General features: G+C 32.3%; 1 protein-coding gene across 11 annotated transcripts in view; it reads left to right on the top strand.

Annotated features, from left to right (window-relative positions):
* The window catches only part of LOC143234765 (protein fantom-like), an 84,432-nt gene that overhangs the window by 49,805 nt on the left and 7,529 nt on the right, over positions 1-27,098 (top strand). For all 11 annotated transcript variants that reach the window (XM_076472365.1, XM_076472368.1, XM_076472360.1 and 8 more), the window contains 14 exons: positions 59-256; positions 3,434-3,502; positions 6,454-6,528; positions 10,108-10,223; positions 12,828-12,897; positions 13,462-13,591; positions 14,219-14,313; positions 14,885-15,038; positions 21,489-21,643; positions 23,588-23,713; positions 23,914-24,015; positions 24,112-24,336; positions 24,875-25,211; positions 26,725-26,876. In XM_076472365.1, the coding sequence (XP_076328480.1) occupies positions 59-256; positions 3,434-3,502; positions 6,454-6,528; positions 10,108-10,223; positions 12,828-12,897; positions 13,462-13,591; positions 14,219-14,313; positions 14,885-15,038; positions 21,489-21,643; positions 23,588-23,713; positions 23,914-24,015; positions 24,112-24,336; positions 24,875-25,211; positions 26,725-26,876 (2,004 nt within the window). The remainder of the gene's footprint in view (positions 1-58; positions 257-3,433; positions 3,503-6,453; positions 6,529-10,107; positions 10,224-12,827; positions 12,898-13,461; positions 13,592-14,218; positions 14,314-14,884; positions 15,039-21,488; positions 21,644-23,587; positions 23,714-23,913; positions 24,016-24,111; positions 24,337-24,874; positions 25,212-26,724; positions 26,877-27,098) is intronic.

Genomic DNA, 27,098 nt, shown 5'->3' with positions numbered 1-27,098 from the left:
ACTAAGGGCCTTATGTTGGAACCTTGATGTTTTGTTTGGATTTCTTATTACACTGTAGATGCAACTTGAGTATGCCGATGCAATAAATGAACTAGAAAAGACTCGGAATATGTTGCTTCTGCAGTATAAAATAAACCAAGATTACCAGACGGAGTTGGAAGGAGTTAATGAGCAGCATTCGCAAAAGGAAATGGAATACCAGACCAGGTTGGAAGAGTATGCTCACCTTCTAGACATGCGGGCAGCGAGGATAATGGTACATTCTGTGGAAACTTTAATTTTTATCTGTGTGACTGTTCTAGAATTTTTGTGTAACAAACAATAAATACAGCTGACATCTGCTTAGAAGTAAGTTTCAGGTATTATTTGTGTGATCAAATTTTACTGTATGGTTCGTAGAGCCACTGATGAAGTGTTTAATCTTTTGTCAGTATGGTTCATAGAGCCACTGATGAAGTGTTTAATCTTTTGTCAGTATGGTTCGTAGAGCCACTGATGAAGTGTTTAATTTTTTGTCAGTATGGTTCATAGAGCCACTGATGAAGTGTTTAATCTTTGTCAGTATGGTTCATAGAGCCACTGATGAAGTGTTTAATCTTTTGTCAGTATGGTTCATAGAGCCACTGATGAAGTGTTTAATCTTTTGTCAGTATGGTTCATAGAGCCACTGATGAAGTGTTTAATCTTTTGTCAGTATGGTTCATAGAGCCACTGATGAAGTGTTTAATCTTTTGTCAGTATGGTTCATATAACATTTTTTAAACTAATAATTGTTGTTTCCAGATGATAGTCCATAGGGACAGAGCCTGTCTGCACTCTGCAGGGCATTAGTCAAGATACATAGTGATACAATTAGATAGAGATTGTACAACAGAATATGGCACCATTGTTAATTGTAAGATTTTTAACTTCTGCACTTTCCTCTTTAAGAGCCACACAAAATATCTGTCCATGTTGCCCATAGAGAGGACTCTAGACAGCTGCAGTGCCTTAAGTCTTTCTTTGTATAGGATTAACATTTCAGGTTTACATATTGTGGTTCTATTATATATTACATTTTAAAATGGCCTAAAACTGAGTTAAGTTGTAATTTAGATTTAGAAATTAAACAAATGTATCCAATTTATGATACTTGTCACCAAGATTGATACACATAGTTTCTTTTTTAATATGAACTTATTTTAATATACAAACAATAATAAAATGTATAATAATGTTTGTTATAAATAATGACCTATATACAAAAGTTTTACAAACAATATTGAATGTAACATTCTTGATGTCTTATCGAGTGTTCACAATGAGTGAGTTAATATTGAGTCATGGTAACTACAGTTCACTTAACAGGAAGATATCTAGTTTTGTATTCTTATTTTGTGGCTTGTCGCATTTTGCGTTTTTTGCCACTGAAGTTATATAATGTCTCTGTTAAAATACTAATGCGTGATATTAATCTGCTGAAGATAATTCATTTGTAAAGTTCCTGATTTAATAAGTGTTCATCACTGTTGTAGCTTCTGAGGTTTACACCATATTAATGTGTACTGTCTCTTTGTGCATCATATTGTTTATATTTATAGCATGAGGATAGTTTCTACTAACTTCATTCATCACAACAATATAAATGACATACCACTGCTTATTTACAAATATATATTGTTCATACTTGCTCTTGAGAATCTTTTACAGTTTTAGTGAATAGGCAAGAATTTTGCAATACAGATTTAACAGTATTAGTTGAATGCATTTTGAAATATAAATTTCATTGTAACAAACATCAGTATTAAAACAGATATAAAAAATGGTAAATCTGTCACAGTTCATAGGGCTACAGTTTTGTTTACAACAGGTGTGTCACAGGGCTGACATTACAGGTTTACATGCAGTACTCCATGGGACTAATATTGTTTACATGTGGTGATCCATAGGGCTAACACTTCAGGTTTACATTTGGTGGTCCAAAGGACTAATATTTTCTCTACATGTTGTGATCTGTAGGGCTAACACTTCAGGTTTACACTTGGTGATTGAAAGGACTAATTTTTTGTTTACATGTGGTGATCCACAGGGCTAGCACTTCATGTTTACAGTTAGTGGTCCAAAGGACTGATACTTTGTTTACATATGGTGATCCATAGGGTTAACATTTCAGGTTTAAATTTAGTGGTCCAAAGGGCTAATACTTTGTTTACATGTGGTGATTTGTATGGCTAACACTTCAGGTTTTCATTTAGTGATCTAATGGACTAATATTTGTTTACATTTGTTGGTCCAGAGGCCTAACACTTCATCTTTACATATAATGGTCCCAAGGACTTGTACTTTGTTTATATGTGGTGATCCACAGGGCTAGCACTTCATGTTTACAGTTAGGGGTTCAGAGGACTAATACTTTGTTTACATGTGGTGATCCATAGAGTTAACATTTCAGGTTTCCACTTAGTGGTCCATAGGACTAATACTTTGTTTTCATGTGGTGATACCTAGGGCTAACACTTCAGGTTTACATGGGGTGATCTATAGGGCTAACACTTCAGGTTTACATGGGGTGATCTATAGGGCTAACACTTCAGGTTTACATTTAGTGGTCCAATGGACTAATATTTCTCTACATTTGTTGGTCCAGAGGACTAATACTTAGTTTACATGTGGTGATCCAGAGGGCTAACACCTCAGGTTTACATTTAGTGGTCCAAAGGATTAATATTTTGTTTACATGTGGTGATCTATAGTTCTAACACTTCATGTTTACACTTGGTGATTGAAAGGACTAATACTTTATTTACATGTGGTGATCCATTGGGCTTAACACTTCATGTTTACTATTGGTTGTTCGGGGACTATTACTTTTTTTATGTGCAGTGATTCATAGGGCTAACACTTGGTGGTCCAGAGGAATAATACTTTTTTATGTGTGGTGATCCACAGGGCTAACTGTTCATGTTTATAGTTAGTGGTCCAAAGGATTAATACTTTGTTTACATGTGGTGATCTATAGTGCTAACCCTTCATGTTTACAGTTAGTGGTGTAAGGGACTAATACCTTGTTTACATGTGATTATCTATAGGGCTAACACTTTGTGTTTACAGTTAGTGGTCCAAGGGATTAATACTTTGTTTACATGTGGCGATCTATAAGGCTAACACTTCAGGTTTACATTTGGTGGTCCAAAGGACTAATAGTTTGTTTTCAACTATTATATATATATAGATGTAGGTGATGTTAACCATCTCTTTATTTTTTGATATATTATTATTTTTGGTATGTGATTTTTTTTATGTATTATTATTTTTGATAAATTGTTATTTTTTTTATATATTACCTCCACCAAGACTACAGTAGAACTAGAAAATAAAACATTAACCTATATGTTAATTTTCACTGTTGTGTTTCTTTAGATATACAGTGTTTTATTGTTTCACTGAATTTTAGAAACTTGAGAAGCAACTACAAGACATAGCTTATGGAACCAAGCAATATAAGATCCTTGACACAAAACATGTGAGTTGTGAAGATTTTAAGAATAACCAATTAATAATAAATTTTATGATTAAAAAATCAGATTTATAGATCTATTTGAATACTTTAAACTTTTATTTATAAAAGTGAAATAGTTTATTAAAGGTTGTTTAAAAGCTGTATTCCAAATGCTTATGAACTTTCACTCTACCATATAAAAAGTGTACTTGAACCTTAATATAATGTACACAAGTTAAGTATAACTTTTGATGCATTATATGTATCTTTACAAAACTTGGTAGAGTTTTAGTAAAGATAGCATGTCTTTATTTATACTATAGCTTTTGATGCATTATATGTATCTTTACAAAACTTGGTAGAGTTTTAGTAAAGATAGCATGTCTTTATTTATACTATAACTTTTGATGCATTATATGTATCTTTACAAAACTTGGTAGAGGTTTAGTAAAGATAGCATGTCTTTATTTATACTATAACTTTTGATGCATTATATGTATCTTTACAAAACTTGGTAGAGTTTTAGTAAAGATAGCATGTCTTTATTTATACTATAACTTTTGATGCATTATATGTATCTTTACAAAACTTGGTAGAGTTTTATTAAATATAGCATGTCTTTATTTATACTATAACTTTTGATGCATTATATGTATCTTTACAAAACTTGGTAGAGTTTTAGTAAAGATAGCATGTCTTTATTTATACTATAACTTTTGATGCATTATATGTATCTTTACAAAACTTGGTAGAGGTTTAGTAAAGATAGCATGTCTTTATTTATACTATAACTTTTGATGCATTATATGTATCTTTACAAAACTTGGTAGAGGTTTAGTAAAGATAGCATGTCTTTATTTATACTATAACTTTTGATGCATTATATGTATCTTTACAAAACTTGGTAGAGGTTTAGTAAAGATAGCATGTCTTTATTTATACTATAACTTTTGATGCATTATATGTATCTTTACAAAACTTGGTAGAGTTTTAGTAAAGATAGCATGTCTTTATTTATACTATAACTTTTGATGCATTATATGTATCTTTACAAAACTTGGTAGAGTTTTAGTAAAGATAGCATGTCTTTATTTATACTATAACTTTTGATGCATTATATGTATCTTTACAAAACTTGGTAGAGGTTTAGTAAAGATAGCATGTCTTTATTGCTCAAAAAATCAGATTTGTAATGAAGCATTTTAACAAGCTTTCTTTGAAAGTATTGAATCTGTTCCATTCAACTGTTAGAAGTTTTCATCAAAAAACTATTACTCTTGCTTAAAATTTCTGAACTTCTGCTATTTCTAAAATCTCCAAAGCATATTTCACACGTTTCTTTTCAGAAAGTTTTTAAATTTTGTCTGTTATTTTCTGTATCCTAACTATGTGGGGTCTATTAGTTTTACTGACCTCGTAACCACCATAAAAAATGAGAAAATAAATATAAGTTGTTCCTTTTTCATTTGGGAGTGACTATAAATTATAACACAAAATGAAAATATTCAGTTTTAATATTTTAAATATAATATTATAAATTTGTATATAATAATAATTATTGTTATTGTATTGACCTTCAAGTGACGTCTGGCATGTGTACTCATGTTATTGTGTCCAGCAATATAAAACTGACCTTTAATCTTTATAAATTGACTTGTCTTTGCTGTGCTTTAGTAAAATAGTATTTGGTAAAATACAGCAGCATTTCAGTTATTATACATTATATTTTTATATAAGTTATCACTCTGTACAAATAAGTTCTTAAACATGGTTTTCTTAAACCATAGAACAGTAAAGAAAGAAGTAAAGCAAACAATTATATCTTGTAGTTATGACGACCCTTGGTGCTTTCCATACATTGCAAAGTCTTGTAGTTATGATGACCTTTGGTGCTTGCCATACGTTGCAAAGTCTTGTTGTTATGTCGACCTTTGTACTTGTTTGGTGCTTGCCATACGTTGCAAAGTCTTGTAGTTATGATAACCTTTGGTGCTTGCCATACATTGCAAAGTCTTGTTGTTATGACGACCTTTGTACTTGTTTGGTGCTTGCCATACGTTGCAAAGTCTTGTAGTTATGATAACCTTTGGTGCTTGCCATACATTGCAAAGTCTTGTAGTTATGACAACCTTTGGTGCTTGCCATACGTTACAAAGTCTTGTAGTTATGACAACCTTTGCACTTGTTTGGTGCTTGCCATACCTTGCAAAGTCTTGTAGATATGACGACCTTTGGTGTTTGTCATACATTACAAAGTCTTGTAGTTACGACGACCTTTGGTGCTTGCCATACGTTACAAAGTCTTGTAGTTACAACAACCTTTGGTGCCTGTCATACGTTACAAAGTCTTGTAGTTATGATGACTTTTGTACTTGTTTGGTGCTTGCCATAGATTGCAAAGTCTTTTCACATTTTGCACATGGAGGATATTTTGGGTTTCATATGTACCTTTGTACACTTTATTAGTAACAGATAGTTATTGTAGTTTGTATTTGTTTATTGGCTATATTCTGAACACTTGAAAACTTTATTAGTAAGAGATAAATACTGTAGATAGTATTTGTTAATTGGCTATGTTCTGAACTCTGATTAACTGTATACTGTAGATAGTATTTGTTAATTGGCTATGTTCTGAACTCTGATTAACTGTATCAGTAACAAATAAATATTGTAGTTAGTGTTTGTGTATTGGCTATGTTCTGAACATTTATTAACTTTGTTTGTAACATATAAATATTGTAGTTGAATGTTATTAATAGAAAACAGTGTTAATAGTAATTAAGTAACAATATGGGGCAGTAATATATATAGTTATATAATATCTAATATGTATAGTTATAGTATATAATATAGTAATTACATATATATAGTTAGTCATAATATATAATAGTTATAATATATGTAACTGTATTGTATTACAGTAGACTAGCTAATCCTGAACATTATTTTCTTTTGTTTAATTTTTCTTATTTCAGGACAATGAACTGAACATGAAGGACTCAATTCCACTTGAACGAGGTCAAAATTTGTTTGAAATTCATATTGAAAACGTAGGTAGTTATAATTGTTACATGTAATGTAAAGATAGAAGCAGCTGTGATAATATTACATAACAGTAGTTATAATTATGCTACATGTAATGTATAGATAGAAGTAGCTGTGATAATATTACATAACAGTAGTTATAATTGTTACATGTAATGTACAGATAGAAGTAGCTGTGATAATATTACATAACAGTAATTATAATTATGTTACATGTAATGTATAGATAGAAGTAGCTGTGATAATATTACATAACAGTAGTTATAATTATGTTACATATAATGTATAGATAGAAGTAGCTGTGATAATATTACATAACAGTAGTTATAATTATGTTACATATAATGTATAGATAGAAGTAGCTGTGATAATATTACATAACAGTAGTTATAATTGTTACATGTAATGTACAGATAGAAGTAGCTGTGATAATATTACATAACAGTAGTTATAATTATGCTACATGTAATGTACAGATACAAGTAGCTGTGATAATATTACATAACAGTAATTATAATTATGTTACATGTAATGTAAAGATAGAAGTAGCTGTGATAATATTACATAACAGTAGTTATAATTATGCTACATGTAATGTATAGATAGAAGTAGCTGTGATAATATTACATAACAGTAGTTATAATTATGCTACATGTAATGTACAGATACAAGTAGCTGTGATAATATTTACATAACAGTAGTTATAATTATGCTACATGTAATGTACAGATAGAAGTAGCTGTGATAATATTACATAACAGTAATTATAATTATGTTACATGTAATGTATAGATAGAAGTAGCTGTGATAATATTACATAACAGTAGTTATAATTATGTTACATGTAATGTATAGATAGAAGTAGCTGTGATAATATTACATAACAGTAGTTATAATTATGTTACATATAATGTATAGATAGAAGTAGCTGTGATAATATTACATAACAGTAGTTATAATTATGTTACATGTAATGTAAAGATAGAAGTAGCTGTGATAATATTACATAACAGTAGTTATAATTATGCTACATGTAATGTATAGATAGAAGTAGCTGTGATAATATTACATAACAGTAGTTATAATTGTTACATGTAATGTACAGATAGAAGTAGCTGTGATAATATTACATAACAGTAATTATAATTATGTTACATGTAATGTATAGATAGAAGTAGCTGTGATAATATTACATAACAGTAGTTATAATTATGCTACATGTAATGTATAGATAGAAGTAGCTGTGATAATATTACATAACAGTAGTTATAATTGTTACATGTAATGTACAGATAGAAGTAGCTATGATAATATTACATAACAGTAGTTATAATTATGTTACATGTAATGTACAGATACAAGTAGCTGTGATATTACATAACAGTAGTTATAATTATGTTACATGTAATGTACAGATAGAAGTAGCTGTGATAATATTACATAACAGTAGTTATAATTATGCTACATGTAATGTATAGATAGAAGTAGCTGTGATAATATTACATAACAGTAGTTATAATTATGCTACATGTAATGTATAGATAGAAGTAGCTGTGATAATATTACATAACAGTAGTTATAATTATGCCACATGTAATAACGCACAGATACAAGTAGCTGTGATAATATTACATAACAGTAGTTATAATTATGCTACATGTAATGTACAGATACAAGTAGCTGTGATAATTTTACATAACAGTAGTTATAATTATGCTACATGTAATGTACAGATACAAGTAGCTGTGATAATTTTACATAACAGTAGTTATAATTATGCTACATGTAATGTACAGATAGAAGTAGCTGTGATAATATTACATAACAGTAGTTATAATTATGTTACATGTAATGTATAGATAGAAGTAGCTGTGATAATATTACACAACAGTAGTTATAATTATGTTACATATAAACGTATAGATAGAAGTAGCTGTGATAATATTACATAACAGTAGTTATAATTATGTTACATGTAATGTAAAGATAGAAGTAGCTGTGATAATATTACATAACAGTTACAGCAGTATAATTATGCTACATGTAATGTATAGATAGAAGTAGCTGTGATAATATTACACAACAGTAGTTATAATTGTTCATGTAATGTATGTAACGCACAGATAGAAGTAGCTGTGATAATATTACATAACAGTAATTATAATTATGTTACATGTAATGTATAGATAGAAGTAGCTGTGATAATATTACATAACAGTAGTTATAATTATGTTACATGTAATGTATAGATAGAAGTAGCTGTGATAATATTACATAACAGTAGTTATAATTATGTTACATGTAATGTATAGATAGAAGTAGCTGTGATAATATTACATAACAGTAGTTATAATTATGTTACATGTAATGTAAAGATAGAAGTAGCTGTGATAATATTACATAACAGTAGTTATAATTGTTACATGTAATGTACAGATAGAAGTAGCTGTGATAATATTACATAACAGTAATTATAATTATGTTACATGTAATGTATAGATAGAAGTAGCTGTGATAATATTACATAACAGTAGTTATAATTATGTTACATGTAATGTATAGATAGAAGTAGCTGTGATAATATTACATAACAGTAGTTATAATTATGTTACATATAATGTATAGATAGAAGTAGCTGTGATAATATCACATAACAGTAGTTATAATTATGTCACATGTAATGTAAAGATAGAAGTAGCTGTGATAATATTACATAACAGTAGTTATAATTATGCTACATGTAATGTATAGATAGAAGTAGCTGTGATAATATTACATAACAGTAGTTATAATTGTTACATGTAATGTATAGATAGAAGTAGCTGTGATAATGTTACATAACAGTAGTTATAATTATGTTACATGTAATGTATAGATAGAAGTAGCTGTGATAATGTCACACAACAGTAGTTATAATTATGCTACATGTAATGTATAGATAGAAGTAGCTGTGATAATATTACATAACAGTAGTTATAATTATGTTACATGTAATGTATAGATAGAAGTAGCTGTGATAATATTACACAACAGTAGTTATAATTATGTTACATGTAATGTAAAGATAGAAGTAGCTGTGATAATATTACATAACAGTAGTTATAATTATGCTACATGTAATGTACAGATACAAGTAGCTGTGATAATATTACATAACAGTAGTTATAATTATGCTACATGTAATGTATAGATAGAAGTAGCTGTGATAATATTACATAACAGTAGTTATAATTATGTTACATGTACTGTATAGATAGCAGTAGCTGTGATAATATTACATAACAGTAGTTATAATTATGCTACATGTAATGTATAGGTAGAAGTAGCTGTGATAATATTACATAACAGAAGTTATAATTATGTTACATGTACTGTATAGATAGCAGTAGCTGTGATAATATTACATAACAGAAGTTATAATTATGTTACATGTACTGTATAGATAGCAGTAGCTGTGATAATATTATTTAATAAAAGTAGTTATAATTATGTGACTTCATTTTGTTTAAATGTTTTCATTCTTCATTATCCTTGACAAATTATTTTATCCCTTGAATTATGTGTGTAATAAAAATTTTTTTCAGTTAAATCTGTCAAAAGATGGCTTGGAAGCTCTGGGGGAAGAAGATCCATCAGTTTTTCTTACCTGGGCTTTTTATGAGTTTGAAATTCAGTCGACCCCTGTTATAAAGGGACATCAGTACGTGCAAGTAATTTCATTGAATGAAATATTATTTTTGTTTATCTTTTGTTAAAAGTAATAATATGTATGTAACTGGTGAATTCATAAAAACATTTTTTTTTTCTGAAATCTGAACTAATATTATAACTTGATACAACTCTATGTGTATTCAGTTGCACTACAACATTAATTATAAGTTTTTAAAATTCTTTGTGTATATTCACTAACACTACTACATTAATTATAAGTTGATGTAACCTTGTGTTTGTATTCATTGCAACATTAGTTATAAGTTGATATAACCCTGGGCAGACCTGTGATAAAGCTGTATATCCAATACTTTGGAAAATAATCATGAAAGTGGTGTGGTCGTTACTGCATGCTAATGCTGTATCGAGAAAGTGGTGTGGTCGTTACTGCATGCTAATGCTGTATCGAGAAAGTGGTGTGGTCGTTACTGCATGCTAATGCTGTATCGAGAAGGTGGTGTGGTCATTACTGCATGCTAATGCTGTATCGAGAAGGTGGTGTGGTCGTTACTGCATGCTAATGCTGTATCGTGAAAGTGGTGTGGTCGTTACTGCATGCTAATGCTGTATCGAGAAGGTGGTGTGGTCGTTACTGCATGATTTGTTGTATCGAGAATGTGGTGTGGTCGTTACTGCATGCTAATGCTGTATCGAGAAGGTGGTGTGGTCGTTACTGCATGATTTGTTGTATCGAGAATGTGGTGTGGTCGTTACTGCATGCTTTGTTGTATCATGAAAGTGGTGTGGTCGTTACTGCATGCTTTGTTGTATCGTGAAAGTGGTGTGGTCGTTACTGCATGCTTTGTTGTATCGTGAAAGTGGTGTGGTCGTTACTGCATGCTTTGTTGTATCGTGAAAGTGGTGTGGTCGTCACTGCATGTTAGTGTTGTATCATGATGGTGTGGTCGTCACTGCATGTTGACGTTGTATCGTGAAAGTGGTGCTGTCTTTACTGTATTTTAATATTGTATCATGAAAATGATGCCATTAGTTGATACATTAACAGATAGGTAGAATATACTGTGATGTGTAGTTGAACACCTGTGTTATTTCAATAATGTTTTATTATGGTAGACTAGTGTTCAACCACACTTCATGGTATGTTTTGCATTATATCAATAATGTTTTATTAGGGTAGACAGTTGTTTAACCAATCTTCACAATAGGCTTTGTGTTATATCAGTAATGTTTTATTATGTTAAATGTATTCAGTTACACATAACAGTATGCTCTTTGTTATATCAATAATGTTTTACTATGTTATACAGGTGTTCAACCACACTTCACAGTATGTTCTGTGTTATATCGATAATGTTTTATTATGTTAGACAGGTGTTCAACCACACTTCACAGTGTGTTCTGTGTTATATCAATAATGTTTTATTATGTTAGACAGGTGTTCAACCATATTTCACAATATGTTCTGTGTTATACCAATAATGTTTTATTATGTTAGACAGGTGTTCAACCACACTTTACAATATGTTCTGTGTTATATCGATAATGTTTTATTATGTTAGACAGGTGTTCAGCCACACTTCACAATATGTTCTGTGTTATATCAATAATGTTTTATGTTAGACAGGTGTTCAACCACACTTTACAATATGTTCTGTGTTATATCGATAATGTTTTATTATGTTAGACAGGTGTTCAACCACACTTCACAATATGTTCTGTGTTATATCGAGAATGTTTTATTATGTTAGACAGGTGTTCAACCACACTTTACAATATGTTCTGTGTTATATCGATAATGTTTTATTATGTTAGACAGGTGTTCAACCACACTTTACAGTGTGTTCTGTGTTATATCAATAATGTTTTATTATGTTAGACAGGTGTTCAACCATACTTTACACTATGTTCTGTGTTATGTCAATAATTTTTTATTATGTTAGACATGTTTTCAGTTAGATTATTTGGTATATTCTGTGTTTTCATAAATAATGTTTTATTATTTTAGACAGGTATTCAACCACACTCACATCATGTTTTATGTTATATCAATAATATTTTATTATGTTAGGTGTTCAACCACACTTCACAGTATGTTCTGTGTTATATCAATAATGTTTTACTATGTTATACAGGTGTTCAACCACACTTCACAGTGCATTCTGTGTTATGTCAATAATGTTTTATGTTAAATGTATTCAGTTACACTTCACAGTATGTTCTGTGTTATATCAATAATGTTTTATTATGTCAGACAGGTGTTCAACCACACTTCACAATATGTTCTGTTATATCAATAATGTTTTATTATGTTAGACAGGTGTTCAACCACACTTCACAATATGTTCTGTGTTATATCGATAATGTTTTATTGTGTTAGACAGGTGTTCAACCACACTTCACAGTATGTTCTGTATTATATCAATAATGTTTTATTATGTTAGACAGGTGTTCAACCACACTTTACAGTGTGTTCTGTGTTATATCTATAATGTTTTATTAAGTTAGACAGGTGTTCAACCACACTTCACAGTATTTCTGTGTTATATCAATAATGTTTTACTATGTTATACAGGTGTTCAACCACACTTCACAATATGTTCTGTGTTATATCAATAATGTTTTATTATGTTAGACAGGTGTTCAACCACACTTCACAGTATGTCGTTCGAGTAGATGATTTTTTTCTTTATTATCTCCAAAAGGTGAGAATAAATATGCATAAATAAATGTATATTCTAACAATACTAGACTGTAAGTTTTTATCAATCTTTAAATTGAATATTTTACAATTTGTACAGTACAAAGCTTGAATTTGTATCCAATTATTTTGGTCTTTTTAGCTGCAGTTTTTACCTATTACTTGATTATCCTTGAAAGATGTTATAATAATTGTATTTTGTGTAGGAATGCTCTTATTACGAGAATATAATTCCAGTAGTAGAATCTTACATATGGGTAAATAATTGTTCCATTTAGTTTTTTTATTTGTACTATTTTATTGGTATAAAACTTGCCTGATCAAGGTTTTATTTAGAAATTTTGAAGACCAAATGTGTGAGGTCAGTTTAATTGCAGTGTTGGTTTTATAAACAAGGTAGTAATTATTTGGTGTTAATATTAGTAATGTTATTTGGAAACTGTACCATAGTTGTGTTTTTCTTTCAAAATGTAGTATGTGTGTCAGTGTTAGAGACATAACATTAATTTTAAGACATCAACTTAAGTTATCTTTATCTACTAGTTACCAGTAATCTCTTTATTTCCAGGAAACCACCACTTTGGAGTTACAAAAGGCTGTTGGAACAGATTATATTACTGTAGCAGCCTGTCAATTGAGTTTCAAAGAAATCTTAAACCAAGTTCATGGAAGACACCATGGTGAACTACAGCTAATAGGTACAATGTATTAATGAATTATATATCACAGTTAACAACTTTTAATCACTTTAGTGTATATGAATATCTGTTAATGAGTTTGATGCAACAGTTAACAATTTGTGATAGGTACAGATAATCACACTGTTGGGCCCGGCATGGCCAAGTGTGTTAAGGCGTGCAACTCATAATCTGAGGGTCGTGGGTTTGCATCCCCGTCTCGCCAAACATGCTTGTCCTTTCAGCTGTGGGGGCATTATAATGTGAAGGTCAATCCCACTATTTGTTGGTAAAAGAGTAGCCCAAGAGTTGGTGGTGGGTGGTGATGACTAGCTGCCTTCCCTCTAGTTTTACACTACTAAATTAGGGATGGCTAGCACAGATAGCCCTTGAGTAGCTTTGTGCGAAATTCAAAACAAACAAACAATCACACTGTTTAATAGATAAGGTGTAGTTGAGTATCTATTTATGTGTTATTTTCAGGAAGGTGGTTTGTTACGAACCATGTCAAAGCTAAGAAACTGAAAATTAGTTTCTTGTTTGTTTTGTTTTTTTCTCGCATGATTGTTTCACTGATCTGTAGTTTATATCTACAACAAAATTCATACTTCTTCAAGTACATACCATTAATTTCTTGTGTCGTTACAGGTGTGAAAGATGGAAGTCCTGGTGTTCTCTATGGAACAGTGAAATACTGGATTAGGCTTAAACTACCAATGGAACAAGCCCTTCGATTGTATAAGGTGAGAAAGGGAAATTATGACCTCTTGAGTTTGATTTGTGAGAAGAAAATCAGTGAAATTTGGTTCAGTTATACATGTAACAAGGATAAAATCATATTTTGTGAAATTTGAACTTTTGAATTATTGATTGAAATACAGTAACCTTGAAACACACATACCTGTAACCAGTTCATATTCAGATATATTTATTTATATATTGTATTTATGAAAATACAGAATAAATCATCATCAAATTGAAATTATTTACAATATTTATCACCATAAATCAGCAAAGATTTGAAATCAAACAGTTGTAAAATGAGCACTGGTTCTCCATACAGCTTTCTCTAACACAAACACATATGTACAGTGGTTATCAGTGTTTAATTAAGACTGAAGATACTCTTCAATTTTAAGATAATGATATTTTCTGTAAAAATATATTTTTAAGTTTCAAGAGCAGACAAATTATATGGGAGATTTCTTAATGTTTAGGTGAAAGGAAACACTATATAGGAGAAATGTATTAATCATTTTCTTTTCTTTATAGGAAGAATAAAATGTTTTATAATAATAAATGTTTTCTTTATAGGAAAGATCCAAGGCTTTAAGATACTTAGATGGAAATATTTCTACAACACAGGCAGCTTTGAAGACATTAAACAAAGAGTCTCATACTGAAGAAAGAATAAATGAACTTCATATTAAAATCATAAAATGTATGGGACTGAAGGCCAGAAGAGAAGGTATAAGTTAACTTGTTTGAATGCTTTAATACTAAGCAAATGTTGTGTTTATAAGAATTTATAATTAAGAATGGTAGTGTTTAATACTAGGAATCATGAAAATCAAGTGGTGACCACATCAACAATGACTATTTCACAGTACTGTTTGAACAAAACTAAACCTTATATATTCTTATAAAGTCCCTTCAATAGCTATAAACATGTCTTTATGTAGTGAATTAAAATTTCATTATTTGAAAAAGTTTTGGTTTAGGTAAGTGACCTGTCTTGATGAAACTTAATGTTTCTATTATTCCACCTGGGGTCCCCATAATGTTTGTGTATATATGTGTGTGTGTACGAACATATGCATAGTTCACATGTACCCACTGAGTGAGAAGAGGACTGTTGTTATTAACTAAATTAAAACTTTTTAGTTCATATGTACCCAGTCACTGAGAAGGGGACTGTTGTTAACTAAATTAAAACTTCATAGTTCATATGTGCCCACTGAGTGAGAAGAGGACTGTTGTTGTTAACTAAATTAAAACTTCATAGTTCATATGTGCCCACTGAGTGAGAAGAGGACTGTTGTTGTTAACTAAATTAAAACTTCATAGTTCATATGTGCCAACTGAGTGAGAAGAGGACTGTTGTTATCTAAATTAAAACTTCATAGTTCATATGTGCCCACTGAGTGAGAAGAGGACTGTTGTTATCTAAATTAAACTGCATAGTTAATATGTACCAACTGAATAAGAAGAGGAGTGTTAACTAAATTAAAACTTCATAGTTCATATGTGCCCACTGAGTGAGAAGAGGACTGTTGTTATCTAAATTAAAACTTCATAGTTCATATGTGCCCACTGAGTGAGAAGAGGACTGTTGTTGTTAACTAAATTAAAACTTCATAGTTCATATGTGCCCACTGAGTGAGAAGAGGACTGTTGTTGTTAACTAAATTAAAACTTCATAGTTCATATGTACCCACTGAGTGAGAAGAGGACTGTTGTTGTTAACTAAATTAAAACTTCATAGTTAATATGTACCCAGTTATTGAAAAGAGGGTTGTTATACTTATAGAACATGTAATTAATAATATTCATGATCCAAGGTAGCTCCCCCACGTTTGTTCCCTCAGTGTGGATTGCTGTATTTAGTGAGGGGACCTCTTGGAGAAGGTTCTGTACTTTCAATTTACCTCCTTTAGGATCTAATCATTCATTACCTTTTCTTTTGCCACATGTGGAGACCCGTGAAGGGGTGGAGAAGATCCTGGTGGTTGAGGGGTTTAACCCTAACATACTACTTTGGCCTTGAACTCCTGAAGTCGGGCTGCATTGGGGTGGTCCCCCCATGTTCAATCCTCTGGTACTCTTTGGCTAGGTACCAAGTATCAGTATTGGTTGTCCTGAATGGGTGTTGTGGACATTGTGTCTGATGTTGGTGTTTGGGTATAGATAGTGCTTATGAAAAGCTGGCTTTGCTGTAGTCCTTTTGTTGAGCATTGTAATGCATCTCCTTGTGGGGCTCCATGGTTGGTGGGTCATTGAGCACAAAAATATTCTTTCTTTATTATGGATACCCCAAATGAAAATAAAATAGTGAAAAACCGACCATAGGTAAACAACCACATCTTGAAAATTCTCAGCAGCAATCTTCAACCTATTCAACACCTGTACATCATTTTCTGTTACTATATTCTCTTTCAGACAAATCTTTAGGGCAAAGGTCTCCTCTTTTTTTTTTATTTAGAAGGGACTAGAAGGGCTTGCTGACTCTCTTTAGTCAGTCAAAAATCTTTGTTCTTGTGACATATTGGTGGAAACATCCACTCTTAAATACAGTCAATTCCTCTTGCATTCAAAAGCCATTAGAGATATCCCCATTGAGGTTACTTTCCATGCTACTTTGAGTTTGTCACAAGGATTTATTGTTGAGAGGGATTTGAAGAACATCCCAGAGTCGGAGATCCTTGCTGACTTCTCAACCCAAGGAGGCACATCTCCACTCTCAGTGATGGAATTATGATTGCCAACCAATGCCCCACTTTTTATGTTTACATCATTACATCCACCTGCCACCTTCAAAATGGGTTATTTAAATTGAAAAGTGCAGCCATATATTCCAAACCCTCTCAGATGTTTCAGAGTGTGAAACGGACACTCATTATGTCAGTTGTAGTGGCTCTCACCCTTCTTACTTTCATTCATGCCCAAGATAGATGGAAGAAAAAGAAATACAGCATTTGAAAATGGTTCACAAAATTTTTTACCCCAAGGTTTGAAAGTCTCTGTCCACTACTCCATCTCGGATGTATGCTGCTGCACTTTGTTCCACTGCTACAATTAGAGTGCACATGGATCTCTTCATGCCTCCTAGAGAATCGTTATCAAACCATGTGAAAAGTCTTTTGCCCTCCATTGTTAAGAAAATTAATTAATCAGCATCCATCTCTTCTCCTATCATTCTTTCCAGCAGATTCCTGGATCCAATTTTTTTGGTTCTGGGTTTTGGCATTTCCTCAAGTCCATTTTATTCTTCAGTCCTAGATGCAGAACAATCATTCATTCACATCCTCAGTCACTGGAATCTTCTTCCAACAACAGAGACCTGCCCAATCGATCCAGGGCAGGACCCATGGAGATAAACAGACCTCCTTCGAATAAAGAAAAAAGACATGGTCAAAAACAGAAGAGCTCTCTACCCATTTCTCTTATACATGTGGCCACTTTGATACAGTGGAACTGTTGAGGTTTACATTCTAATCTGTATAACATAAAAGCAGTGATTGATTTTTATCATCAGGTGCATCTTTCCTTATCGGAAACATTTCTGAAACTTACCAATACAGTCGCCTTTCAGCAGTTTTCTTTGTAAAGAAATGATAGGTTATGTAATGGATAAGCACATGGAAGGGTAGTACTGCTGGTCAATCAACATGTATCACCCTGTCTTTTCCACTCAACACACTCTTGGAGGCCATAACCATCTGTGTTTCCTTGGGTTGTATTATCACTGTTTTTTCTCTCTACCTGTCTCCTGGAGAGACCTGTGATCAATCAGATATTGATGCTCTCATTGAACAGTTGCTGTCTCTCTTTTTAAACCTGGGGGACTTTTATGGACATCATACCCTCTGGGGAAGTGCTGATATTGATGGGAGGGGTCGCTCCATAGAGCATATGTTTTCAGATCACAACCTTTTTCTTTTAGTTTTTGTACTTATTTTCATGCATCTAGTCAGTATTTTACCATTATTAATCTCTCAGTCTGCTCCCCTTCATTATTCTCCCACTTTTCATGGAGGGCTGACAGTAACCCACAGGACAGTGATCATTTTCCTGTCATTTTGAGAGAAACTAGGCATTGTTGATGCCACTCAACTCGTGTGCCATGGTGGAAGATGAACTGAGCCAACTGGCTATCTATCACTGTTCTCAAGGAACTTGATTCTGCTGTTGTCTGAAAGCTATCGATAGACAACTGAGTAGCAGCAGTGACTGACTGTGTTATCCAGGTAGCTGCTCATTGTATTCCTAAAGCCTTGACAAGTTTTTCACTGTATTCTCATCAGTAGTGGAATTCTGCCTTTCACATGGCATGGAAGGCTCATAAACAGGCCTGGGATACCTTTTGTAGATATTCCATACTTTTGAATCACATCATTTTCATTGTGCTTGTGCATATACTTGGCAGGTAAGACTTCAAAGCCAGTAGGAATCTTGGATTAAATTTACAACCAGCATCTCTTCTACCACTAGTTCCAAAAGTCATATATGACAAGATTCGGAAGGTCAGTGGGCAGTATAATTCTGTTCCCCTTTCGATCTTGCTCTGATGGCCTGGAAGTTGATGATGCCCAGAGCATAGCTGATACCTTCAGCAAAAGCTTTTGCTCTGTATCTGGCGCTTCTGCTTCATCCTCCACTTTCTTAGCTATCATGACTCAGGCATAGTGATCACCTTTCTTATTTTGTGTTGATCATCTCCCTGATTGTAATTGCTCCTTTACTCTGGTAGAATCCAAGCTGGCTCTTCTTCAGTCAGACCTCATGATATACACTATGAGATGCTGCACCATATCTCTCCTGCTTTTCTTGCTGTTATTCTGGTTATTTTTAACTGGATCTGGCAGGATAATGTTTTTCTTGCCTTTCTCTAAGCCTGGGAAGGATCTGAAGATTCCTTCAAACTACTGTCCAGTTACTTTCACAAGCTGTCTCTGTAAGTCTTTTGAGAAGATGGTTAATGCTCATCTTGTTTGGTTCCTCATATCAAACAACCTTCTCTTGCCAACTCAGTGTGGGTAGTGATGACAGCGTTCCACCGTAGACCACTTGATTTGACTTGAAATGTCAATCAGAGAGCCTTTCTAAAGTGACATCTTGTGTCAATATGCTTTGATATTGAGAAGGTTTATGATTTTACATGGAGGTAAGGCATTTTGAAAGACCTCCATTTATTTGGGTTGCATGGTTGTTTGCCCATTTATAATAAAGATTTTTTAATGGGCAGTGGATTCCATGTTTGTGTGGGTTTAACACTTTTCTGCTCTTTCCTGCAGGAACTTGGAGGCCATCAGGGCTGTATCTTGAGTGTCACACTTGTCAGTATAAAGATTAATTCCAACACTGGACAATTCCCTCTTACTGTTACAAATGGGCTGTATGTCGACAATTTCCACATCATGTGTCAGTCATCGAACATGAGGTTTATTGAGTGGCAGCTACAAACTGCCCTCACTCATTTACTGAAGTGGACCACAGCAAATGTTTTAACTTTTCTCTGTGTGAAACTGTTTGCATGCACTTTTGTCACCAACTGGTGAAGTTGTATACCTCCTGTGCTCCCTGAGATAAAGTTCTTGAAGCTTATTTTTGATTGTAAGCTGACCTTTATATCATACACAAAGCAGCTATGAGTCAATTATACAAGGGCACTGAACATTCTCCGTGTCCTCTCTTCTACCTCTTGGGGAATGGATCGATAATGTATGCTAAAGATATGTCGTTCTCTCATTCAGTTGAAACTGGACTATGGGTCTCTGGTCTGTGGCTCTGTCAAGACCTCGGCCTTGAAGATTCTGTGCCTGTTCGATACGTGAACTGTGGTCCTGTATTGAAGGCTTGGCTCCATGCTAGTTGGCAGTCGACTTAGAGTGAGTAACAAGAAAACAAGCTTTTGCAGATAAAACCCTCTATTGGACTTTGTCCATCTTTATTCAGTAATGGTTGGAAAGAAGTTTCATTATCTAGACTAGGAATTGGCCACAGTTTTATAACTCGTTGTTTTCCTTTATCTGGAACTGATGCACCAATGTGTGGTCTGTGTGACACTCAGGTCACTATAGTTAAGAATCGTAACAACAGGACCATTTTAGACATATTTTGTCTAAGGTTCCTTTTGGACAGTGTCAATACTGTCCATTTTTAGTTTTTTAGACCATTTTTTAATACTATTTAAGTTTTTTCCAAAAATTAAACATTGGTTTGTTTTAACATGATTCATTTTTACTAATTTTACTTTTAACTTTTTTAGTAGTTCTATGGTGCAGATAACCTAGTTACTTTACACCATAAAACACCAAACAACCAGCCAATCACACATTTTTTCTTGAGTTGACAGCACTTGATGACAAAATACACATGTATCCACTGCGTGTTTTCTGCCAGTATGGGCTACATTCTGTTTAATCCGACATGTTTCAAGGTGCTTCCACTGGATGCTTGTGGCCGAGCAGACCATACTTGGCTATAATATTATATATCCCAGGCGCTTCTGGTGACGTTTATGCCTGTGTGGACCATGCTTTTTGATCTTAAAAATTTATACAAAGTGCTTCCTATGGATGTTTTTGCCTAGATGGACTGCACTTGGTCTATTCATATACAATTTTACAGTCCTTTAGTTCCAACCATGTATACTTATATAACATCACTGACACCATAATGTGATTAACTGTCCCAATGTACCATACTAATGATTGCTACACATGTGGACAAGTCATGCACAATCTGTTGATGCTTTAAACCTGAACATCAAACTTCTTTTTTCTTGTTGTTGTTGTTTTTTTTTTTTACTGCACTTGTTTCTCAAAGTATTCTGGAGAAGACATTTGAACTGGTAGAGCTAGTATGGATAGTGCAGTGTGATTGGTGCAGGGTAGTCACATGACCAGCATATGTTCTTAAATGGTACAGAAATGAAGGGGTATAAAACACTTGTCATCTGTTGGTGAAACATTTTTCTAGGAATGCTTAGAGGGCAAAACAAAGATGAAGATAGCTTTGAGTGTAATGAGGTTAGTATATATTAGAAATATACTCTCAGTGTAAGAAAATGTTAATATTTAGTATTTTGTTTTGTGTAATAAGAATCATATTAAATGTAGTTATTATTTGATTCTTAGTGTTTAATTTAAAAAATATAACTCAGCATAAGAATCATAATGCTTATTGCTATTTCTAGATATCCAGCCATCAGCTTACTGTGTATACAAGTTTTATGATTTACCAGATCAAGACACTTTGATTATTCCTTATTCCAACAGCCCATTGTTTAATGACCATAAAACCTTTCCACTACATATGGACAGGGAACTAGACACTTACCTAAGAACAAAGGTTAGTTGTGGTGTATCTTTTAAAGATGAAAGCAACATATGGACAAGTAGGTAGACACTAACCTGAGAACAAAGGTTAGTTGTGGTGTATCTTTTAAAAATGAAAGCAACATATGGACAAGTAGGTAGACACTTACCTGGGAAGAAATGTTAGTTGTGGTGTATCTTTTAAAAATGAAAGCAACATATGAACAAGTTGGTAGACACTTACCTAAGAACAAATGTTAGTTGTGGTGTATCTTTTAAAAATGAAAGCAACATATGGACAAGTAGGTAGACACTTACCTAAGAACAAAGGTTAGTTGTGGTGTATCTTTTAAAGATGAAAGCAACATATGGACAAGTAGGTAGACACTTACCTGAGAACAAAGGTTAGTTGTGGTGTATCTTTTAAAAATGAAAGCAACATATGGACAAGTAGGTAGACACTTACCTGAGAACAAAGGTTAGTTGTGGTGTATCTTTTAAAAATGAAAGCAACATATGGACAAGTTGGTAGAAACTTACCTAAGAACAAAGGTTAGTTGTGGTGTATCTTTTAAAGATGAAAGCAACATATGGACAAGTAGGTAGACACTTACCTGAGAACAAATGTTAGTTGTGGTGTATCTTTTAAAAATGAAAGCAACATATGAACAAGTTGGTAGACACTTACCTAAGAACAAAGGTTAGTTGTTGTGTATTTTTTAAAAATGAAAGCAACATATGAACAAGTTGGTAGACACTTACCTAAGAACAAATGTTAGTTGTGGTGTATCTTTTAAAAATGAAAGCAACATATGGACAAGTAGGTAGACACTTACCTAAGAACAAAGGTTAGTTGTGGTGTATCTTTTAAAGATGAAAGCAACATATGGACAAGTAGGTAGACATTTACCTGAGAACAAAGGTTAGTTGTGGTGTATCTTTTAAAAATGAAAGCAACATATGGACAAGTAGGTAGACACTTACCTGAGAACAAAGGTTAGTTGTGGTGTATCTTTTAAAAATGAAAGCAACATATGAACAAGTTGGTAGACACTTACCTGAGAACAAAGGTTAGTTGTGGTGTATCTTTTAAAGATGAAAGCAACATATGGACAAGTAGGTAGACACTTACCTGAGAACAAATGTTAGTTGTGGTGTATCTTTTAAAAATGAAAGCAACATATGAACAAGTTGGTAGACACTTACCTAAGAACAAAGGTTAGTTGTTGTGTATTTTTTAAAAATGAAAGCAACATATGAACAAGTTGGTAGACACTTACCTAAGAACAAAGGTTAGTTGTTGTGTATTTTTTAAAGATGAAAGCAACATGTGGACAAGTAGGTAGACACTTACCTGAGAACAAAGGTTAGTTGTGATGTATCTTTTAAAAATGAAAGCAACATATGGACAAGTTGGTAGAAACTTACCTAAGAACAAAGGTTAGTTGTTGTGTATTTTTTAAAGATGAAAGCAACATGTGGACAATTTGGTAGAAACTTACCTAAGAACAAAGGTTAGTTGTTGTGTATTTTTTAAAGATGAAAGCAACATATGGACAAGTTGATAGAAACTTACCTAAGAACAAAGGTTAGTTGTTGTGTATTTTTTAAAGATGAAAGCAACATATGGACAAGTAGGTAGACACTTACCTGAGAACAAACGTTAGTTGTGGTGTATCTTTTAAAAATGAAATCAACATATGGAGAAGTAGGTAGACACTTGTATGAGAGGAGTTAATTTTATGGCATTACAAAATATTTTATGACATTTAAAGTTTCTGTTATCTTTGTTTCCAGAATGTGATTCATACTGTTTCTATTTCCTTTGATAAGAGTTAGTTAAAAAGAAATCTTTGTTTTATTGTGATGAAGTGAAGATTATGGAAAGATATTTAATTTTGAAGGTTTTGTTTGATTATTTTGTGTAAAACCATATTCAGGTTTATTTATTTACCTTTATTTTCTAATTTTTTTTCAGAACTTAGATATATTTGTATTTGATGACACAGACCCAGATCTGACAAGTTATCTTGGGAAGATTTCAATCCCATTGTTGGCACTAGCCCATGATAAAGCCATCAAAGGAATGTTTGAACTTCGGAATGTAAGTTTTGAAGTAATTATATATTTTAATAGAATAGAATGTTAAATAAAAAGTAATCTTTCCAGAGTATGATAGTGTATAAATATTTTAAAATAAAAAACAAACAACCATAGAAATATTCTGTAGAGGACATGCTAGTTAACAACCATGTGAAATGTTATGGTAGTGTGCTCAGTTGGGTGTGTTTATTGTGTCTATAGGAGAGTAAGGAAGTCACAGGAACAATTGAGGTTTCTCTTTATTGGCAGCGTACTTACTTTTCTCCAACTCCAACAACTGGGATACCCAAACCTATAGATGAGGTGAGGCTCTAGATCTTAGTGTCTTTTTATAGAGTCGTAATTGTGGATTACATAATTTTGAACATTTAAGCACTTATTATAATTTTTTTCTTACAGTTGAAAGATAAAGAAGGGTCAAATATCGAAGACTGTTCCACGAGATATTTCAAGGAACAACCGAATCTTGATAGAGTTGAAAAACTGTCCATTCAGAGTGAAATTGTAAAACACAATGTTGACAGAAAAGAAGGTTTTATATCCAGTGAAATTCAATGTTTCACTCCAGGAACTAAAATGTGTAGTAGGGCGACTCCAATTACTTCCTCAACTGGTACAAGAAATGTAAGATTATTCAGTAGTTGTATTGTGGGATATATTCACATCTTAGTACAAGAAGTTAGATGTAACTGTGTTTTAAGATGGTCTTCTAAAGTAATTCAATTTATATTAAGTTCTATTTTCGTAATTTACTGATTGGTTCCTTAATTGGTCTGTTTTTAAGACTAACATAAGTGTTTAACACAGAACTTCCTTATATTGGATGTGTTATATATATATATATATACTCTTAAGTTGTGTCACATACTGATCAAGTTGCCTCTAATGCTATTGGTTAAATATCTTTACTGACCAAACTACCTAAAAGGAACAAATTATTAGATTTACTGAGATATTGAAAAGCTATATGAATGAATTAAAATAATTTCTTCCTTTAAGTGAATTGTGTACATAAATGAATTAAAATAATTTCTTCCTTTAAGTGAATTGTGTGTACATAAATGAATTAAAATAATTTCTTCATTAAGTGAGTTGTGTGTAGATATAAACGAATTAAAATAATTTCTTCCTTTAAGTATTTATTAAAGTAGCATAATTTCAGAGGAATGAGAGCACCAGGTCAGCATTGTCTGCTGGGTATTGCTCATCTGCATCTTCTGAAGATTGTGATGATGATGAATCAGTTTCTCCAAAACTTAGGATTTCTTCAACAGAACCTGAACCTTTAAGCTCTCAAGCAAACCAAGCTCCACCTACACCTGGGACCTCACTGAAACATCACTCTCCTGAACCTGTAAACTCCAATTTTCCAGAACAGCAAATTTCAGTTGAAAGGTTTAAACCAGAACCTGCTCCTCGAAAATCTTTGAAACACACTGGAGAACTGTCCACCATTAGTCCAGAAGAATCAGCAGGAAGTGGTCCCACAACACAATCTGGTTAGACCTTCTTGTTCTCATGTATTTAGTTAATTGAGAAGAAATCAGGACATTTGAAATATTGAAAACCAACTGAATTGAAAAATTGTCACAAATTTATTTGACTTTACAAAAAACATAATTACATAGTAACTGATGTGTCCTTGTTGGAGAATTAACTGAACACCTTATTTTGTTTGACTTTACACAAATCATAATTACACAGTAACTGATGTGTCCTTGGTGGAGAATTAACTGAACACCTTATGTTGTTTGACTTTACACAAAACATAATTACACCTGTAACTGATGTGTCCTTGTTGCAGAATTAACTGAACACCTTATTTTGTTTGACTTTACACAAAACATAATTACACAGTAACTGATGTGTCCTTGTTGGAGAATTAACTGAACACCTTATTTTGTTTGACTTTACACAAAACATAATTACACAGTAACTGATGTGTCCTTGGTGCAGAATTAACTGAACACCTTATTTTGTTTGACTTTACACAAAACATAATTACACAGTAACTGATGTGTCCTTGTTGGAGAATTAACTGAACACCTTATGTTGTTTGACTTTACACAAAACATAATTACACAGTAATTGATGTGTCCTTGTTGGAGAATTAACTGAACACCTTATGTTGTTTGACTTTACACAAAACATAATTACACAGTAACTGATGTGTCCTTGTTGGAGAATTAACTGAACACCTTATTTTGTTTGACTTTACACAAAACATAATTACACAGTAACTGATGTGTCCTTGTTGGAGAATTAACTGAACACCTTATTTTCAATCCCTATTTTTTGTAAGAAATAAAATTAACCAATATAAAATTTAAAACAAATTATGTTTATTCTCAGGTTCGAAAAGTTTATTAAGTTACTTGATATCAAATATAAATTAACTAAAATGTAACACCAACCATCTAAGAATTGTTTCAAAAGAAAAACGTAACCTTCTTAGAGATTACTAGTTCCTATTATTAGAAATATAACAATATAAATAACATAAACAACTAAGTATTAAAAACTTAAAATGATAAAAAAATAAACACATAAAGCACTTAAACTTGAAATATCTAAACATAAATGAATTAAAATTTTTTTCTTTGAGTTGTGTCTACATAAATGAATGAAAATTATTTTTTTCTTTCAGTGATTTGTGTGCACATAGATGAATTATAATAATTTTTTTCTCTAAGTTGGCTGTTAGGATGATAAAAGACTAAACTCCTGAATAACTTTAGGATATTAAATAAGAAAGATACATTAAGAATTATTGAGTAGGAAAACAATAAAGCACTAAACACTATATACTTAATTGTGGCACTTGGTGTCTATTCTTACTTTGTTGTGGATTTTCATATACTGTCTTGTGTTCTTTTACATACATAATTATGTTGTACTCCACACTCTGTGGATCTTTATGCCCTGAATATTAGTGTCTGAATTACATATAAAATGTACACAGTTGAAACCTTTGGAACTGTTAAAGTTCTTAGAGTTAACTTCCACTTTTAGTGGTAAACAACAATGTGGAAGGTCAGTCCTGTGACACAGTGGTCTCAACACTTCCAGAAACAATAATGAAAGAATGTTGTCGTAACCCTGAAGATGAAGAATCTGAAGAAGAAGTTATTATGACTTCTTCACTTCAACACCTGCTGATGAGGGTGAGGCAAAACTTTTCATAAAATGTTGAAAAATAAAGTCCTCCCAGTAAAAAACAAGTCCTTCAAAAGAATCTGTAATGTTTTGTAAACAAAAGTTTGTATTTTATCCACCAACCTTAACAATGTGTGTGTAATTTTTATATTTTATGAGAAAAGGATACAGTTATTCATTATAACAGTGACTAAACAAACTTTATTATTTTGTTGTAAAACATCTGAATA

This window comes from Tachypleus tridentatus, chromosome 12 (assembly GCF_004210375.1).
Source record: "Tachypleus tridentatus isolate NWPU-2018 chromosome 12, ASM421037v1, whole genome shotgun sequence".
Lineage (NCBI taxonomy): Eukaryota > Metazoa > Arthropoda > Merostomata > Xiphosura > Limulidae > Tachypleus > Tachypleus tridentatus.
Note: the sequence above shows the minus strand (reverse complement) of the source record. Positions and strands in the feature narration are given on the sequence as shown.